Source organism: Amaranthus tricolor, chromosome 1 (assembly GCF_026212465.1).
Source record: "Amaranthus tricolor cultivar Red isolate AtriRed21 chromosome 1, ASM2621246v1, whole genome shotgun sequence".
NCBI classification, from domain to species: Eukaryota; Viridiplantae; Streptophyta; class Magnoliopsida; order Caryophyllales; family Amaranthaceae; genus Amaranthus; species Amaranthus tricolor.
Window position 1 is genome coordinate 37,064,975 of NC_080047.1, and position 22,199 is coordinate 37,087,173.

At 34.2% G+C, this 22,199-nt stretch overlaps 1 protein-coding gene across 1 annotated transcript; it reads left to right on the plus strand.

Moving 5' to 3' along the window:
- The first annotated feature begins 9,781 nt into the window (after positions 1-9,781).
- On the plus strand, positions 9,782-15,512 carry LOC130820292 (FRIGIDA-like protein 4a). The gene is made up of 3 exons (XM_057685617.1): positions 9,782-10,932; positions 13,441-13,616; positions 14,760-15,512. The coding sequence occupies exons 1-3, from the start codon at positions 10,020-10,022 to the stop codon at positions 15,246-15,248; spliced, it is 1,578 nt and encodes a 525-aa protein (XP_057541600.1). The 5' UTR covers positions 9,782-10,019; the 3' UTR covers positions 15,249-15,512.
- Positions 15,513-22,199: the final 6,687 nt, after the last annotated feature.

The following is a 22,199-nucleotide window of genomic DNA, read 5'->3' on the forward strand; positions in this document are numbered from 1 at the left end:
TGAATGACAAGAGAACAATTTTTTTTTTGTTTGTGAATGCCGAAAGCAAGGCACAAGGAAGAGAAAGAATTTTTCTGTTTTTTTTCTTTGTTCACTTGAGGTTTTGAAATGTGAGGAATACAAATGATGTTTAGGATTAATAGGAAAATTAAGGACCAATCTAATTAATCCTAATTACACCATTATGAGAGGAGTTACAAGAATCCTCCCATACCCTCCAAAATTGGCAGCCCCTCTACCTCCCTTCCATTATAATTTTTTTTAATTAATTAAGTAATTATTATACTTTTGTTAAAACCGCAAAGAAACGTTACGCGATAACATCGTACGCGATAAAACTTGTTACCGTTAAAATTAAACTTACTTTATTTCTTATAATTAACTATATAAAATAGTATAATTTAATATTACTTATTTATTTTATTTTGTTATACTTTATTTTATTATATTCTACTTATTTCTAAACCCGATAAATTACGGGGTGTTACAGACTACCCCCTTAAAAGAAGTTACGTCCTCGTAACTTGTATGGCAACGGAAACCGCAAAACACACACATGTTATCATAACACAACACTTACAAAACAAAAGTATCAACCAAAGATTTAACATTACTCGCGCGAAATTCCTATCGCCCTCTACCCCCCCCCCCCCCCCCCCTTAAGAAGTTACGTCCCCGTAACGCTACTAACCTGAAAAAGGTGTGGGTACTTTTCTCGCATAGCGTCTTCAATTTCCCATGTAGCCGCTTCACGCTCGTGATTTGACCACAAGACCTTTACCATAGATATATCCTTCCGTCGTGTACTACGGACCTTCGTGTCAAAGATTTTAACCGGTTTCTCAGAGTAAGACAAGGATGCATCCAACTCTAAAGGTTCAGGATCTAAGACATGAGTGGCGGCGGCATGATACCGCCTTAACTGAGTCACATGAAATACATCATGTACCTTTTGCAAGGAATTCGGAAGGGCTAACCGATACGCCACTCTACCCACACGTTCCAATATTTCATATGGCCCTATAAATCGAGGGCTCAACTTCCCACGAGCACCAAAATGTACTACTCCGCGCATGAGTGACACGCGAAGTAATACCTGTTCACCCACGGTGAACTCTTTTGGTCGTCGCTTCAAATTAGCGTAAGACTTTTGACGATCTTGCGCCGCTTTCAAGCGATCCCTTATCAACTTCAATTTTTCCGTCATCTGGAACAACAAATCAGGTCCCAAGGTCACAGCTTCGGTGAAATCATCCCAATAAACGGGACTACGACAACGACGCCCATACAAAGCCTCAAATGGAGCCATCTGTATAGATGTCTGATAAATGTTGTTGTACGAAAATTCGACTAGATCCAAATGTTCATCCCACGACCCTTGCCATTCCATGGATAGCGCGCAACATATCCTCTAATATCTGATTTGTCCGCTCTGTTTGCCCATCCGTCTGCGGATGGAATGACGTACTATAAAGCAGCGTAGTACCCATTGCCTGTTGCAAAGTTTGCTAGAATTGTGACAAATACCGTGTATCTTTATCGGACACAATAGTATGGGGCACACCATGGAATCGCACGACATACTTAATGTAAGCTCGAGCTAACTGTTCCATCTCCCAACGACAATTCATAGGGATGAAACAGGCTGACTTAGTCAAACGATCCACTATGACCCATAATGCATCATTTCCTGCCTTCGTCCGGGGTAAACCCACAACAAAATCCATAGAGATATCATCCCACTTCCATACCAGAATCTCCAAAGGTTGTAGTAAACCTCCTGGTCTTTTATGCTCACTTTTAACCTTTTGACAAGTCAAACAGCGCGAGACATAATCCGCAATATCCTTCTTCATCCCAAACCACCAAAACATTAACTTAAGGTCTTGATACATTTTATCACCGCCTGGATGGATTGAAAGTTTCGTACAATGGGCCTCATCCAAGATACGTTCCTTCAAAGATTCCTCCCCTGTTGGTAAACACCAGCAACCCTTGAACCTCAAACTTCCATCTTCCTGGACAAAGAATCCTTCTGCTTTTCCTTCCCGTGCCTGTTCCTTTATCTTCAAAAGTTTCAGATCTTTAACCTGGGAGTTTAAAATTTCTTCAAAGAACGAAGGTCGAATAGCCAAGGCATTCAGACACTCCTGTAACTCACCTTTACGTACCATTTCCAAATTTAATCTGGCAAAATCCCGATGCAACTCTTCAACTCCATCTAAGGCGGACAACGAAGGATTAGACTTCCTACTCAACGCATCGGCTACCAAGTTCGCTCGTCCCTCATGACAAATCATAATATGTCATCAATTCTAGCCACCGACGTTGCCGCATGTTCAAATCAGGCTGAGTGTAGAGATACTTCAGACTCTGATGATCAGTGTAGGTCTTACATTTGACACCATACAAGTAATGGCGCCATATTTTGAGAGCAAACACTATAGCAGCTAACTCCAGATCATGGGTAGGATAATTAACTTCATGTATTTTTAGTTGTCGTGATGCGTAAGCAATCACCTTACGGTCCTGCATCAATACACAACCCAATCCTTTCCTCGATGCGTCACTGTAAACAGTGTAATCTAATTTTGGGTCAGGTAAAGTAAGAACAGGGGCTGTAGTTAACCTTCCCTTCAAAGTCATGAAGGCCTGTTCACACTCATCAGTTCACTCGAATTTCTTCTCTTTCTTCATCAATGAAGTCATAGGCCGAGCAATTCGTGAAAAATCTTTGACAAAATGACGGTAATACCTAGCCAAGCCTAAGAAACTTCGTACTTCGGTGACATTCTTTGGTGACGACTAGCTTCGAACTGCCTCAACTTTCGCCGGATCCACCGAAATACCCTCTTTAGAAACAAAATGACCCAAAAATGATACCTTTTCCAGCCAGAATTCACACTTTGACAATTTTGCGTACAACTTGTTTTCTCGCAGGGTTTGCAGGACTAAACGTAGATGTTCCTCGTGTTCAACTCGGTCCTTCGAATATACTAATATGTCATCAATAAAGACAACCACGAACTTATCCAAGTACGCACTAAACACTTGATTCATTAAACACATGAACGCAGCTGGAGCATTTGTCTACCCAAAAGGCATCACGGAACTTATAATGTCCATAACGTGTTCTAAAAGCCGTTTTATGTATATCCTCTTCAGCTATTCTTAACTGATGATAACCCGATCTTAAGTCAATTTTTGAAAAGATCCCGGCTCCTCTCAATTGATCAAATAAGTCATCTATCCGGGGTAACGGGTATTTATTCTTAACGGTTACTTTGTTTAACTCTCTATAGTTGATGCATAATCTCAAACTACCATCTTTCTTCCTCACAAACAAAACTGGAGCGCCCCAAGGTGAAACACTAGGTCGAACATAACCCTTATCCAACAATTCTTCCAGTTGAGACTTTAATTCCTCCATCTCCTTCGGAGCCATACGATAAGGGGCCTTAGAAATCGGTCCAGTCCTAGGTACCAAGTCTATGGTGAAGTCAATTTCCTGTTGAGGTGGCATACCGGGAATCTCGTCAGGAAAACATCCAAAAATTCATTCACTACAGCAATATTCATGGGATCCTCCTCCTTCTTCCCCCCTGGCTGATATGACATAAGTACAAAGGGTGTCCTTGCCTCACGAGTCTTTGCAATTCTAATGTCGACACCAAATTCATCCTGGGCCCCTTGGGAAACTTCCTATATCTAACGTTTTCCCCTCGTGGTCCTTCCAACAATACTCTCTGCTCTCTACATTCAATATTGGCTTTATATCTTCCTACACAATCCATCCCCAAAATTACCTCTAAGCCTTTCATATCTAATACATACATGTCACTAGGAAAGACAATTTTCCCTATCTTCAAGGGTACATCCTTATACAGTCTATCACAACTGTACAATTTTCCCGATGGAACAACCACCGTATAAGAAACTTGTTCAAAAGTTCCTAAATTCAATTCTTCTACTTTACTCTTTGCAAGAAATGAACATGTAGCTCTCGAATCAAATAATACATTCACAGCTATAGAATGAATGGCGAACGTACCTGTAACCACATTCGTCACCTGGTCAGCTTCTATTGCACTGACCGCAGATACCCTTCCACTAGCCATTTGTGCATTAATTCCTCCCACGTGATTGCCCCCACGATGCATTTCTGACCCTTCAGCCCGGTTTCCATCTACCCGGCCTTGTCCCCCATTAAAAGGTCGCTGGAACCTCTGACCAGCATTACCACGATTTTCATTCCCGTACTGCTGACTGACTTGACTGCTGGCGTTGTTTAAATTCTGTTGCCGATGTGGTCCACCCGGCTGTTGATTTCTAGCCCCTTTCTTTATGTAGCATTCAAACTCCCTATGTCCTCTTTTGTGGCAAAAGTTACACTCGATCAAATTCCCATCACAATCTTTTCCCGGGTGATTTCTCTTGCATCTTCTACAGAAATACTTCCTTTCATTGCCATCTCGGTCCAGTAATGGCTTAGCAGGCTTCGCGTCTCCTCTAAACCCAGGATTTGTACTAGACCCGCCTCCTCTAAACAACGAAAAACAACTAACGTTTCCGGTTCGACACCTTTAGCGAGGCAGATCAGCTGCTACCCGAATACATATACATATATTTTTTTATTCATCATTATTTTTTATTTTATATATACATCATCACCCCCTTTTCTATTAAATCTCATGACCAAAATAATTCTAGCAAGAACACATCCACAAAATCCTTCAAGAGACTTGAAATTTCATAAATTATGATAACTAAATTAAATACTTAATTCTCTTAACAAATTAAATTTTGTAGAGAATTATAAAACCAAATCACCCTTTTAAAAAAAATTAAGACACATATATATATAAATATAACACAATCCTTCTAACAAATCAAATTTTGCTAAAGGATTATTAAACCCTTGGATGACTACATAACTTAATCCATACCAACTTAATTTCTACTAACAAACTGAAGTTTAGTTAGAGAAATTTAAACCATAAAGAAATTTATTTGAATATCAACAAAACTCAATTCTTATAACAAATTTAAACTTTGTTAAAGAATATAAATCAAGAACATAACTTAATCCTTTTAACAAGATTAAGGTTTATTAAAGGATTGTTAAAGAAAATTACATAAAAATATACTCAATCCTCCTCAAAGTCATAGGATATCATCATACATAAAATATAATTCATCTTAGAAAACCTTGTATATAAAATCTACAATTAGCAATTCTATTAAACTTACCCCTTTGATCAAAAGGTTGAATGACAAAAACAAGAGAACAATTTTTTTTTTGTTTGTGAATGCCGAAAGCAAGGCACAAGGAAGAGAAAGAATTTTTCTGTTTTTTTTTCTTTGTTCACTTGAGGTTTTGAAATGTGAGGAATACAAATGATGTTTTGGATTAATAGAAAAATTAAGGACCAACCTAATTAATCCTAATTACACCATTATGAGAGGAGTTACAAGACTCCTCCCATACCCTCCAAAACCGGCAGCCCCTCTACCTCCCTTCCATTATAATTTTTTTTAATTAATTAAGTAATTATTATACTTTTGTTAAAACCGCAAAGAAACATTACGCGATAACATCGTACGCGATAAAACTTGTTACCTTTAAAATTAAACTTACTTTATTTCTTATAATTAACTATATAAAATAGTATAATTTAATATTACTTATTTATTTTACTTTGTTATACTTTATTTTATTATATTCTACTTATTTCTAAACCCGATAAATTACGGGGTGTTACAATTAAAGCCAATGAAGGCAAACCTTCACACCATTGCTGGTACTGCCAACATGATAGAAGGCTCAGGAACGACTTGTGTAACTTTTCTGAAACGAACAAAGATCATCCTACATGACTGATTATATTTAAGAAAAAGTCAAAGAAACCTGTTGGGTTTTAGAGATTTGCGTCAAAATGACTATCATATGGAGACCACAAACAAAATTAACGAAGAATACATATATCTCAGAGCATATGAGCTTAGCCTAGAAAGTTTCAAATTCTTGAGATAATTTTGTTTTCTTCAAGACTATATTATACTTATATCAGTCTAATTCAAACTTATTGTTCATCCAAAAGGATAGACAATAAGGAAGTGTCTAATTTATGGCATATTAAATTCGATCATCCTGGAACATGTATGATGTCCAAAATCATTAGATGCTCAAATGGACATCCATTGAAAAATATACGGATTCCACAATCAAATGAGCTTCACCGTGAAGCTTGTTCACTTGGGAAATTGATCATCTGACCTTTCAAAACTAAAGTAGAAGGAGAAATCTGGCATTCCTTGAAAGAATTCAAAGAGATATTTGTGGGCCAATTCATCCATCATGTGGACCATTCAGATATCTGGTATTAATTGATGCTTTAACACGATGGTCACATGTTAGTCTACTGGCAACAAGAAATGTTGTATTTGAAAAACTTCTTGCACAAATCACATGACTAAGGGCTCAATTACCAAATCATCCTATTAAGATAATCATACTTGATAATGTTGGAGAATTTACATCCCAATAATTCAATTATTATTGTGTCATTGTGTATCAATTGGGATAGATGTGGAGCATCCGGTAGCCCATGTTAACATGCAAAATGGTCGAGCAGAAGCATTCATAAAACAATTGCAATTAATAGCTCGACCATTGCTTATGAAATCAAGACTTCCATCTTCTTGTTAGGGACATGCTATACTACATGTCACGACCTTATTAAAATTAAAACCCAATGAAAATCATGAATTATCCCTATTACAATTAGTGGTTGAAACAGAACCAAGTATCACATACCTACAAATATTTGGTTGTGTGGTTTATGTACTAATAGCTCCACCATGATGACCTAAGATGGGCCCCCAGAGAAGATTGGGTATCTATGTTGGATACAAGTCACCATCCATCATACGAATTTTGAAAACCTTTGACTGGCGATTTATTTACAGCTAGATTTGTCGATTATTGTTAGTTTGACGAATTAAAATTCCCAACCTTAGGGGAAGATAAAGCATGCCCAAATTGGAAAGAAATATCATAGGATGCTAAAAACTTAGCTTATCTTGATCAAAGATCAAATCTGTGTGAACTAAGAAGTACAGAGAATTTTACATCTTCAGAGTATTGCAAATCAATTGCCACATGCATTTACAAACAAAAAAGGGGTAAAAAAAAATCACATATACCATCTGCCAATGCTCCCGCAAGGATTGATTTACCAACAAAGAATTCACAAAGTGAAAATTCTAACATACACAAAAAGCGTGGTAGACCCCTTGGTGCCAAGGATTTAAAACCAAGAAAATCTAAAAAGAATGAAAATTCAACGGAAAATAAGGTGGATCAAATTCAAACTATTGAAAATATAATCAATCCTCCCAACATTCATAAAGATTCAGTTGCTACATCTAAGGGGGAGGATGATAATACAAATATTGATAATCATGAAATATCAATGAATTATGTTCACACTAGAAAAAGGTGGAACATGATTGAAACTAATGTCAATGACATATTTGCATATTCAATTGCCAACGAAAATCATGGTTGATCTTAATGAAACTGAACCAATGTCAATTGATGAATATCCACAAAGGAGTCATTGACCTAAATGGAAAGAAGCCTTTCACGTAGAATTAATTCCTCATGAAACGAAAAGTTTTTAGTTCCGTAATAGAAATTCCTAAAGGAATAAAACCTATTGGACATAAATGGGAATCCGTAAGAAAACGAAATGAGAAAAATAAAGTTATAAGATACAAGGCAAGACTTGTCTCTCAAGATTTTTCTCAAAGGCCGGGAATAGACTATGAGGAAACATATTTTCCTGTAGTTAATGCTACGACTTTGAGGTTCCTTATTGGCTTATCTGCATGTAAAGGATTGCAAATGCGTCTAATGGATGTAGTGACATCATATCAAGTCAAAACCTCAAAATCTTCATTCTATAAAATTGAATAAATCACTTTACGGACTAAACCAATCTGGAAGGACGTGGTATATTCGTTTAAGTGAATACCTTTTGAACAAAGTTTATAAAAATGATCAAATTCGTCCATGTGTCTTCATCAATCAAACAAAAAATGGGTTTGTCATTATTGCGGTATATGTTGATGACTTAAACATCATAGGAACTCCCAATGAAATTGAAGAAGCCGCAAATTGTATGATGAAGGGATTCGAGATGAAAGATCTCGGAAGAACTAAATTTTTTCTTGGTTTACAAATTGAACATCTAAAGGATGGAATACTTGTTCACCAATCAAGTTATTCTGAGAAAATATAAATGTTATTCTACATGGACAAAGCACACCCATTGGATTCACCCATGATAGTTCGATCTTTAAAGATTAACGAAGATCTCTTTTGTCCTCGAGAAGAAGGTGAAGAAGTGCTTGGTCCTGAGGTACCTTACTTGAGTGCAATTGGAGCAATAATGTATCTAGCTACCAACACAAGACCAAATATTGTATTCTCGGTAAATTTGCTAGCAAGATACAACACTCAACCTACAAGAAGACATTGGAATAGAGTGAAACATTTAATTCGTTATACACGTGGAACAACTGACTTAGGGTTGTTTTATCCAAGAAATGAAAGTCTTATTTTAGTTGGATTTGCTGATGCAAGATATTTATCCGATCCAAGCAAAGCAAAAATCTCAAACTGACTATCTTTTTAAATTAGGAAATACACCAATATCTTGAAAAACCTACATAATATGTACTCTTTTTCCTTCCTTTAAGTTTTTATCCCATTGGGTTTTCTTGGCAAGGTTTTAATGAGGCAGAAATATGAGGTTCAATAAATATCTTTTCAAGGGGGAGTGTTATAATATGATATATTATAAACTGATGAACAAATATATGAATGAACAGTAAAAGGATAAGCATATGAACAGTAACTTAAGTATATAATCCTTGAACAGTGATGGATTATAGTACATGAACAGTAAAATAGTTTTTGCTATAAAAACCCCTTTTGTGGATGAATGAAGTATCAATCAATCTTAAAACTTACTCAAATATATCTTGTTCATTGCTTTCTATTATAATAAGAATGAGGATTTTCGAAAGTTATCAGACAACCTGATTCAAAGTATTAAAAATACTACTATATGATAAAACTAAAATACTTTGAATCAGGGCCGTTGCGATTACCCTTATGGGTAACTCTTTCAAAAATAAGTATTTGTTTTGGCTGAATTTTCGAAAGTGTTATCCCAAAAGGATAATTGCGACAGCTGTTTTTCGAAAAAATATCGTTATGATGGGTAAAAACGACATTAAATATCTTTTTCGGTCTACGTGTCGGAAAATATGCAAATAAGTACTTGTTTCGACCGGATTTTCGAAAGAGTTACCGCCTAAGGATAATTACGACGTCCGTTTTTTTTGAAAACAATATTGTTATGATGGATAAAAACGGCGTTAAAGTTCTAAAAAACAAGGATACAATCGGTAATTATGAAATTTCAAATTTTTTATATCCGTCTTGCCCATTTATTCGTAGGCCGCATCCGATATAAAAGAGGGCGAATAGCAGCAAAAATAAGGTATGTAATAATGGGCAAATTTTAAATCGAGCCTGCAAACAAATTTTTATTTGCATGTCTGATCTGCTACCCGCTCGAACCTACTAACACCTCTTTTTGAAAGGAAATTGAGAGTGAATAGTGATGAGCAACGGGCGCATATTAGCCCAAGGATAAATAATCTAAAAAATAACAAATGAAAAGACCAAAAACACCATTAGCTTTAGAAATGCGATTCCGTACATGATGTCATGCCATATTGCCTTTCTTTTTTCTCTCTCCACCACCCTTGTTTGCTTTTTAAGCACCAAAACCCCGGTTTTCCTTTTATCTGTTTATCCCTCTATTTAATTCTCATTCCCCTCTCCCGCTTTCCCTTCCCCCATCCCCCTTTCCTCTTTTTCCATTTCTAGGGTTTCCCTTTTCTAGAGAGAGAGTAACAGTGAGGAGAGAGAAAAAGCAGGCATGGGTTCTATACCCGACCCGGGCGAGGCGACTCAGTCGAACTCACCACCGAGCTTTGAGGATTTTCAGAAGCAGACATCTCTGATGACGTCTTGTACTCTTTTATGGAAGGAGCTTTCAGATCACTTCAACACTCTTGAGGAAGATATTCGTAGGAAATCCGAGGCTTTGAAGCGCAAAATCCAAACCTTAGATGATCAAACCAAGCAGTCTCTTGAAGTTCTTAAGAAGAGGGAGGTAACAATTGAAGGTTCTGTTGAAATTGCAATTGGAAGAGCTGAAGAGTCTAAGAAGGTCGCATTGAGTCCTGGAGTTGAGGTTATTGAAAATGTGGGAGGACAAGGACTGGGTGAGGTTGATGATGGAGAAGGTTTACTATTGAAATTGAAAGGTTTCTGTATTTGGATGGATTATGGAGGGTTTTGGAGGTTTGTTACCGTCAGGAAGAAAGAACTTGATTTGCTAAGAGCTAAAATTCCTTTAGCTTTGGTGGAGTGTGTTGATCCGCCTAAATTTGTGTTGGAAGCGATTTCGGAGGTGTTTCCCGTGGATAAAAGAGTTGATAAAAGTGAAAGAGTGAATGATTTGGGCTGGGCTTGTGTTCTGCTGTTGGAATCTCTAATTCCTGCAGTCTTTGATCCAGTGATTGGCAAGGAGCGTTTGCTTGTAACACCAAGTGTTAAGGAAAAAGCTGAGGGCATAGCGGAGACATGGAAGAGGAGCTTGGAAGAGCGTGGTGGTATCGAAAATGTTAAGACTCCTGATGTTCATACTTTTCTGCAGCATTTAGTTACTTTTGGGATTGTAAAGAAGGAAGATGTGGGTCTTTACCGTAGGCTCATTGTTGGTTCTGCTTGGAGGAAGCAGATGCCTAAGCTTGCTGTTTCTCTTGGCTTAGGTGATAACATGCCTGGTAAGACTTAAATTCTCTCTGATTTGATTTATTTTGTTTCAATTCTTCTCACATTTATGTTTGTTCTTAATGCGTATATGTTCTTTTCACTATCACCCTTATGTGTTATCCAATGATGATAATGATACATAAAACATTATGATTAAACGAAGCTACTTGACACAGATTATTATTGTCTATTTTAATTATATTTTTTCACAAAATTCATTCTTGTAATGGATGCTAATAGAAAATTATGAGAAAAGACATGATGAAAGATGTTTTGATATCATATGCATAAACGCTGCTCTCCAATGTTGTGCTTTGTAGGGTGTCTAACCCAAAACTCGCATTGTATGGATGCCTTTTTCCATAAAATCAAGCAACGGAAAAAGCTTTCTCTTACTTGCCCATAAATCTAGATATTTTGATAGATATTAAAGCCACACAATTAGTGCCACAATCTATGAACGAACCAAAACAAGTTCTTTTGTATTATAGTATTTTTTGGAGCCGCATTTAGCTAATCTGATCCAAGAATTTAAACAAATATAGGAGTATTTTAAGATCTTACCCCAATTTTGATTGGAAAACTTACGTGTTTGAAATCACAATTCAAAAAATGCGGTTAACGAAACGATGGTGGCATGGTTTTTGTACGCCCTTCAAACAAGCCTAAAATGTGATTTTTTTATTCCTTTACTATGCGGAGTCCATCTGTGTTGGACTTCAACAAATCAAGGATATTTATCCTCCAACTCGAGTGTTACTTACATAAAGAACTATACTTTAAATATTTGTTATTTATTCACCAAACAGAAACGTTCGAAAAACTTTTAAGAAATAAACTCGTGCCGCTTCAAAAAAAAAAGTCTGCTGCAGGTGTACTGTTGAAATGCACATAGCATTAAAGACATTTCATTTTTAATCCTATGTGCATTTTGATCTCACAGAAGCAACACTCTCACAAGCTTTTTGTGTTATGTATATTAGAATCTGCTTATTTCAGTTTCTTATGGTTTTAATCTTTTTAGGTTTCAATGCTGTTTTTGTACCAACGACTCTAATTGTCAATAAATTTGTGCTTTCTTTTGTTTTGTGTATGACACCCCTCCATTTCCTTGAAGTCACAACACTCATTGTTTCATAATTGGTCATATTGGTTGCAACAATTTTATTTTGGGTATTGTTGCATACTTCTTTCACGTGTTTTCTTTCTCATATTTTCTTTTCTTCATTTATTTGTCGTCTCTTAACTTGATTCCACTTTTTTATGCCATCAAATGTGTAGTTGTGTGCTCAATTGTGTGGAGGTTGTGGACTAGGGTGGAATTTATTCTACAGCAGGTTTAGGTTGGAGATGATTATGACGTATTGTTACTGATGTTCAAATTAGGTTTTATCACTTAATTTCATTCAATATGTGGGATGCCACCTAGGAAATGCTCATCAATTAGCGGACGAATAATGGTGCGGGCAATATTTTGTACTATTTTGGTTTATCACTTCAATTTCATACATATTATATTTCCTAGACACATTACATGTTTAAGGAAATTCATGAAGGTTGGAGATGGTTTTGAATTATTGTTAGCGTTGGATTGAGTGTAGATGTATAAGAGTAAATAAAAGTTAAAGTAAGAAAATAAAGTTAGTTAGAAAGAAGATTAAAGGAACTTGATTGTTAGAGAGGCGAAAGAATTGGTTAGAAAATAATAAAAAATGGATAAAATAACAATTGATTTTCTCGTTTTGGGTATAAATTTAACCTCAGGGAGGGTGGGGAAATAGATTTCCTTCAAATGAGGGAAATCATCCTCCTTTTTCATTCACCATTTTATTTTACATTCATTCTACTTATTTCACGATTATTTCAATTGCTTCATTTACATCTCTACTTATCTTCATTCTATTAGTTTGACTTTTTTTATCCCTTAAATATTTACACTCAATCCAAGCAGCTCTTAAAAATAATGTTATCACCATACAATATGTGAGATGATGCCACCTAGGGCATGGTCATGAAGTATTGGACCATTAAGAGTGCTGCATTGGAAATTCATGAAGCTGACTCTCTCTATCGCAAACCTTGTTATCTAGGAAACACTTGGTTTTTCTAGGGTTTACTCTGTCCATTTGGTCAGTTAATTCTTGTTTATCTCTGTGTTTCTCGATTTTGACTCGCTTTTTTTCAATGTGAAGAACCCTGTTAACTGCCAAACATGACTTTTTGTAGGTTTAACTACATAACTTCTCATTAGCTATTAGAATTATGTTAATCCACCATATGTATCCGATATGCCTTTTCCAATTACATTACATTGTATTGGGTCTTCCATGTCCATGACTGTTTTTCAGTTCATACAGTGGAGAGTTGAAGTTTTCTTAGTCTGAATGGGGCGCATTGCTTTGTTCTTGATTGTTGCAGATTTAATACATATTGCTTACTATCTGTTTTATTCTGTTTTTATTGTATCTTATCACTCAATTAAGTAGTTTGATATTCATTCAAATTTTTATCATCTGCAGAGATGATTGAAGAGTTAATTAGCAGGGGTCAACAGGTTGATGCTGTTCATTTTACTTATGAAGTTGGTCTTGTAGATAAGTTTCCACCAGTTCCGTTACTGAAGTCCTTCCTTAGGGATGCAAAAAAGGCTGCCACTGCAATTTTGGAAGACCCAAACCATAGTGGACGTGCTGCGGTACGTCTCTTATCCGCCTGTTGATATTTAGTTATTTTGCTTTTGTTATTATGAATGGTTAGATTTTTGTCATTCTCTAATCTCTTTTGCTTGGAGGGTCCATCCTGAATGCATGAGTCGCTCAATTATATTAATTTATCGTTTGTATTTTGTCCTTCATTTTTGTAGCTGTGTGGTTAGTATGACTGGACTCTTCCTTTCTAATCGCTTCTATTTCAATTAGTATTATAATTCTTTATGAAGAGCTTATATATCTAATGAAGGTGAAATAACCAGGGAATGAACATTAAATTATTGATGTTTTATTTGTGTTAATAAATGCCTTTCTATTTTCACCCTTTTATTCACCGTCACAGCATGTCATTAGTGGGTCAAACACTTAAACCAGAGCATTGCAGGAAAAAGCAAAATGCCTCTTTGACAAATGAGCTACTTTTGAGTTTACGAGTGAGGTGCAAACTTAATTGTTGACGAATACACAAGATGGGATAAAGCTCCTTGTTAGCTTATGACTTATTATGCAATTTTAATGACCGCTTTATGAAGCTTTAACTTGGAATAGCTGCTTAGACCATTGCCTTTTGGGCTGGCTGTGCTGTGGTGTTTGATGATGGCAATATTCCCTAATGTTTGCTTTAACTAATAATGATAATTTTCTGTAGCCCTGAGTGGCCTTTTGTTTGACCTAGATAAACATAGAAAGTACATGTCGATTATCAGAAAACTATGAAAACATAGGAAGTACATTTGTTTGAGAAGTAGAAAACTGTGAAAATGTTTAGTGATAAAACTACTCTTTAAGTACAAGTTTTACTTTGCTTAAAATGGAGAAAGACACTTAGGCAAGCAAATGGTTTTTCTTATTATTCCTATAGGATGATGTGACCGGCCAAGTAGTATCAAACACTTGCAGGATCCTAAAAGATTCCAATGTCCTAGTATATCTAACTGATTGATTCCTACCTTGAACATAAGCATACACAAGTGCTAAGCCCTTTTGTAGTCATTCATTGGTGAGAAAGTGACAGGGAATCTACAAGACCGTCATCCCTTTTTGTCCTGTTTCCTTCAGATAGGTTTTCCCATAGGCAAGACTCTGGACTACGTTCCTTTGCATTGACTAATATGGCTTCTGTCCTGTAGCATTTAGCTAATCGGAAAGAGCAGTCTGCTCTGAGAGCAGTCCTTAAATGCATTGAAGAATACAGACTTGAAGATGAATTTCCTTCAGAAAACCTCAAGAACAGGCTGGACCAGTTGGAGAAGATGAAAACTGACAAGAAGAAAACTACACCAGTACCTGCAAACAAGAGGACTAGGGTTTGTAACAATGGTCCCATGCCTCCAGCAAAAGCGGGCCGTTCCACAAATGCATATGTATCATCATTTCCATCAACTCCAGCTGCATTTGTCAGGTCTGTTTCACACCCCCAGTACCCAGCTGGGGTTGCACCTTATCCTTATGACAGACCTGCACCTGCTATGTACGGAAGCAGCAGCCCTCCTTACCCTTACTCACCTGAGACAGCCCCTCCTGCTATGACTGGTCCATACGCTGGAGCACCTATTAGCTACCCGGCTTATGTCTACAACAACGGGATGGCACCATCTTATCCACAGGTTTTCTACTGATAGTTGACTAGTCTTCCTTAACCATGAGACTGGTTTTGTAACCACAATGACCTTCTTGATGTCAAAAATGGTTTTATTGTAATCACTAACCTTATAATGGTAGCGATGTGTGTTTATTACTACGAAAAAAATCTGTATTTTCTAATGTTAATCAAACCAATAGATCTAGGTGTTGTGAAATAGTAACTAGGATGAAGTTTTAATGATATCCAAGTCCAAGGGTGTAGATGAACCCTGAATTTTAGTAGATAACTGCTTTGCTGATGATTGTGAGTCTTGTGAATAGACTTGGATAATTATGCTTGCTTTTCTGAAGAAAGCTTGTCGTGCAGGTGCAGTTTTGGTAGCAGAATTAGCCTGCATTTTTGGATCAGACCTCAGGATTTATATCATATACCTTGTATTATACAGTATAGTATTGCCATCATTTTGAGAACCATGTGCCAATAGGGAATTTGGCAATTTTATCTAGCTGTTTAAAAGTGGTGTGTGCCTATGTGGTATGTGAATGCTGCAGTGATTTTTCTTTTAGTTTACCGTTTAGTAAATAGACCTAATTTGTCTTTGAAATTTCTATATTTGATCATATATCAATACTATAATTAGTGATATTGAGTAAATGAGGGTTGTATAGCTTGGCCTATTCCGTTGAGTTTGCAATATCTGACTTTATCTAAATATAACTCGAATAAATGAGTGTTTGGCAAACGACTTATAACTGATTATAATGACTAATTTGATCAGTTTGATATTATTAACTGGTTTGACCAGCTGATTTTAAATCCGTAATGAACAGCTTGCTTAAAAATAACTTATTCATATTAATAAGTTGTTTCAACCAGCTAGTTTACCAAGTAAGGTTGAACACTCTATGTGTTAGTTTTGCAAATGAATGATGACGTGATGTGAGATGGATTGATAATGGATTAATGGGTACTGTTTTGGGGATAAAGTGGCAAGTGGAATATTTACTTTAGTGGGAAGTAATTAGATCTTGGGAATGCTTCTAGTCTAGTAAAAAAAAGAAAAGGTTGCAGAAACAAAGGCTGTAAAGTAGGTTAGGGAAGATGGTCGACGGTTGGCCCATATCATAACTGCCTACCACAACCCACATGGCTGTGTCAGAAAAGTGAAACTTTAAAGGAGCCATCCAGACCAGGAACCTACCAACTTGGGATGGGATACTAGTATACTAAGCACTAGGCATTAGGCACTATGAATACGCAGTTTTCAAATTATTGATGGAGCATCATTCTGTCTATGCTTGAACCGCCACGGGGGTCTAAGCGCATCATGCAAGCCATATTATTTGTCTATGATTTTTAAAGTATTGTGGGAGATAGTTTTATTAAGAGATGCTTCTCACAAAAAGTCCAACCTAATATTTAAAATAATTGTATTTACGATGTTCTTAAATATTGTATGGTTTTCCAAGTAATAACACTTGCTCAAGCAAAACTTCCTCCTAAATTGCTCCCAAACTAGTTAGATATTTACCTCTACTTTATATTTTTTCATATTTACCTGATGTGTCCCATTTGACTTTTTGCCATTTTTTAGGTCTTCATGGTATGCCAAATTGGTATTTATGGTGTGTATAGTATGTGTTTATTGGGTGCATGGTTATTAGAATCTTGATTTTGATCTACGATTCTACGATTCTACGATCCTACGATCCAAAAATACGTGATCAATCTGGATCTTAGGTAGGATCTTAATGTTGGTAGAATCTTACCATCTACTTAGCTCAAAAATTTAGATGGTTGGATCTTTACACGATTCTACGATCTTACGATCCAACTATCCGATCCTATAATGATAGTTTCAATCAAAAAATATTTCATATAATCCATTCACTTATGTATAAATAAATAAATATTTAAAATAATTATATGAAATTCAAGTTTTCTTTGCAATTTACAAATGACTATCAAAAGTATTCTTTTATCAAAAGTATTTTTTTTCAAAACATAATATATGAAGATGAAGTCAAATAAGTTTTTATTTACACTATTAAACTAAAAAAAAGAATAAATATAATTGATAATCAGTAATCCAAAGTACATTAATGCATATTTGTGGGACAAAACAATCCTACGATTCGATTTTAACGATTTCAATTTAACCCCTTAACGATCCTAGATAGAATCCCGACTCTAGCAACCTTGATTGAGTGTTTATGATACATATAGTAAGTGTTTATTGTATGCGAAGTCAGTGTTTATTGTTAGAAAATGAAGTAGGTTTCTATGATATGTAAAGCAATTCGACATAACCTGAAAAAACCGAATAAGAATCGTAATAAAACCCTAAAAATATACCAAATGAACAAAATAAACATTGTGTGCAATTTAGGTTGAAGAAGAACCAAACAATTATAAAAATTGAATAGGAATTTCAGATGTAATAGTCCAGGTTAAAGTGAACCGGATATTCATATGTAAATATGAATTTTGGGTTACACGCCAGACATTAGTTAAACCGTTTCTAAGATCGATTACGTTCTAGTGATAAAGAAATAAGTAATCAAAAGGAAACGATAAGAATAAATCAACGGAAGTCTTCAAGTTTACAACTTGAGAGCCTAAGGGCCTCATCAAAACCAGATAAAGTCCAAAATAAATAGTAAAGTTCAAACGATAAACTAGAAATGACTTAAACTCATGTATGATAGTCAGCTCTTAACAGGTTCTAACGTTTGATTCCTCACACACCAGCCCCACTTGTAAATTAACCTGCTAGTTGTCAAATGACAACTTCATAGCAAGTACCAAAAAACACAAATCAATACACGTTAGAGACTTCATACAATGTATCAAATAGATTACATACAAGCAATGAGTTCATTCTAACATGGAAAGGCTCTAATAGTTAAGTTATCATATTTGAGTTTCCAATTCCCGACTCATGTTGTTGCCCATCCAGTTCGGGTCGCTAGAATAATATAACAGTTTGGAGGAATAAACATGGGAGAGCTAGTCCCAAGGCAACCTCCGACCTAAGACGTTGTCCGTCCTATTCGGGTCGTCAAAGGTAAAGTATGCATACCCCTATGATGATCGTAATGATCCAAAACTGCCATGGGAACGATAACAATAATAATTCCATTCCAATAATTTAACCCCGTGTGGGTAACCAACACAACCATCCTCAAATTTCCAATTTAAAACTCCTTTCAAATTATTTTTAGCGTCTAAGCCTTAAGTGATAAACAACATCACATTATAGAATGAACACAACATTACTTCACATAACCAATTACAAAAGCATGGTCTAAGCGTGTGCCTTGAATAGTACGGTAAATCAATTCAAGGCACTTTCACAAGATGTCAACCTCTTATGAACCGAGGTCCTAAAGACACACACACAAAAGAAGCACGTATTAGAACATGTTTACATTCATTTTATTTTATACCATCAAGGCATCACTAAACCTCATTATTTTAAATGATTAAATATTAATCTCAATAACTTCTTAATTTTAAAATGCAACCAGAAACTTTATTGGCCTTTTTGAACAGTTTTGAAAATTCAGACAAAAAATCCAACTTCACCATTGCGTTCGGAAGGCATCAATTATGTTGGGTACCAAATTTTACAATTTTGAACTAATTTTAGTGTTTAAGTGACCTTTAATGCAATCGGTAAATGAAGCGACAAACAAAACGCACTCAAATGTTGAGGTTCGAGGCGCGCCTGCGAGGCACATCTAGTGTCCAGAATTTTTTTAAATAATTTATTTTTTTATTTTATTTAAATATTTATATTCCTTTAATTTCTTTATTTTAAATTCAATGATTTCCATTCACAATATTTACAATTCAACACATACTACCACAAATCATTCTTAATAATAAAATAATCAAAATATAAGCATCCACACATACACAAATTTCAGCTCCCAATTAAAGACAACATAAAAAGAAAATATAAATAATTATATTAAAACATCATTATCACTCATCAATTATATATATATATATATATATATATATATATATATATATATATATATATATATATATATATATATATATATATATATATATATATATATATATATTTCCTTTATGCATAAAAATAAATCATTGACATGAATTCTTTAGTAAATTGAAATTTTGCTAAAGAATCATAAATGATAATAAATAATTACTCACCCACAACTCATCTAACAAATTAAGATTTTGTTAGAGAATTAGGATTTCATTAAAACAACTTTATCATTCTAAATGTATGGATACATCCCCTTCTAACAATTAAATTTTGTTAAAAAGTTATGAATTCATGGAAAACTAAACATGATTATAAATCTTAATAAACCTTATAAAGGTAACACATTAATATAATTCTTCTAACAAATTAAATTTTGTTAAAGAATTATAAATCATAAGAAACTATATAAAATTAACACATGAGTATAATTCCTCTAACAAATTAAATTTTGTCAAAGAATTATAATTCATAAGAAATTATATAAATTTAACACGTGGATATAATTCTTCTAACAAATTAATTTTTGTTAAAGAATTATAAATCACAAGAGATCATAAAAAAAATTTAATACATGAATATAATTCTTTTCACAAATTAGATTTTGTTAAAGAATTATAAACCATAAGAGATCAGAAAAATTTAATTCATGAGTATATAATTCTTTTAACAAATTAGATTTTGTTAAAGAATTATAAAGCATAAGACACACGCGCGCGCGCACGCCCACACACACACATATATAGATTTAGGATCTAACAGGAAGGGGTTTAAAAATAAGAAAGATATGAAGGAATTTCATCCGTCAGATCTTAAATCAATGGTCCATCTTGCACGCGGTTCAGAACAAAAAAAAATTCTGATGTTTTCTTAATTGATATGTAATTGTTTTTGTATAAACATGTGTTACTAGATCTTTTACTAATACAATTTTTTTTTAAACCGTTGGATCTTAATTAATCAACGTTTTCTATTCCTTCCTATTTTCACAGTCCTTCTTATTAGATCTCTACTCCCTCTCTATATATATATATATATTAGAATCAAATGAGAGGGGTCTCAAAATGAAAACGTTGATCTTATTTATGAACAGTAAGATTTCACTATTGCATTTCCTTCTATTATGCACGCGGTTCAATGTGATTTAATCTGGTTTCTTTAATTTTTTAAGAAATTAACCGATTCATGTCACAAATGCATTCATTCAGCCTTTCTTCTTTCTTTTCTCTCTTCTTGGGTTTCTTCATTATTTTTCCATTTGCTTGACTTTCTTTTTCAATCTTAATTCATAAGTTCACTTAATGATATCTCATTTCTGTTTTCTTTTTATTTGTTGACAATCTGCATTAATCTCCTCCCTCTCAATTTTCAGAATATTTCTTGGAAGATCAGATGAAGTTGTAGCCTCTCTTGTGCCATCTTCATCATTCTTGCTCTTCAGGTTTGAAAGGAACCCTAGTTTTCTTTGTTTATTAGTTAGATTTTCTCAATTTTACCATTTACAAGCCATTTTACTTCGTACAATTGAATAATTTTCTCAAACCTAGATTATTTTTTAGAGGTTCGTTATATTTCTTTACTATGATTTTCGAAATTTAGGGTTTTCAAATTAGGGAAAATGATTTTTGAAATTTAGAGTGTTTTGAATTGGGGAAAATACTTTCTACAGATTGTGTTATTTTGTATTGTGAATGAAATTAGTTCTAATTTATTTTTTGCCTCTTCAATGTCATAGTACCTTGATTTGTGCATAAAGTAACTCTCATTGTGTGCAATAGAAAAAATTTGGGTTGCCTTACTCAAATCTTTTAGAAACTATGTGTGTATTACTCCCTCCTATTCAGCTCAATTGTCCTATTTGTTTTTTCACACTTGCCGAGGCAACATTTTAACTCTTAATATCTCAAATTATGCTTAATTAAAAATTATAAAAAGTTGATATTAATAATCCTTGTATTGAGACGAATCAAACAAGATCCCATATGACTATGTTTTAACTTATAGATTAAGAGTAAAATACAAATTAAGAGTGATAAGTGAATAGTGCCAAAAAAAAATGGGACAATTCAGCTGAATAGGAGGTAGTATTATTTATAAGCCTATTAGCTCAATTTGGTCGAGCACTGTGTATTTGTACTTACTTTGCACAGGGGATGTAAGTTCAAATCTTACATAGGCTCCTACTCGTTACGCTTATTTTGTTTGTAGTCATGTATCTAAAAATGGTAACTATATATGTTCTTAAAAAAAGTTATTATGTTCTTAGTAAAGGATACTATAATTTTAATGGGTTACTATTTCCTCATATGTATTTGTAAAAAAACAAATTCAAAACTATAATAACTATAATTTGTTTATAGATGATAGATGGTTAAGATGAGGATGTTTGGTTAGAGTTGAATATTTATATATTATTATTGCTTTATTGATTTCTTTTTAAAAGATATTATGTTCTTAGTAATATGTTAGTATGTTCTTGTAAAATTTTTTAACATACTATGTTCTTTTAAATAGTTATTATGTTCTTAATAAAAGATACTATGATTACAATGAGTTACTATCTCTGTATATAAAATTGTGAAAAAACAATATTCAAAACTATAATTTACTTATATTTAACGAAGAGGTGATTAAGATAAAGTTGTTTGTTGAAGTATTGCTTTAGTGTTTTATTTATTAAAAAATACTTTGCTCTTAATAAAAACTTAGTATGTTCTTGTAAAAGTTTTTAAAATACTATATTTTTTTTAAAAAGTTACTATATTATGAATTAAGGATACTATATGATTATATAAAGTTATTGTCTACTCATATTTAAGTTTGAAAAAAACAAATTCAAAACAACCAATTTACTATTTTTACAAATGAGATCAATATGTATGAAAATGAGATCAACATGTTCAATGATATCACTAAAATTGGTCATATTATTTTTACAAAATACAAATAAAAGTCTATGTA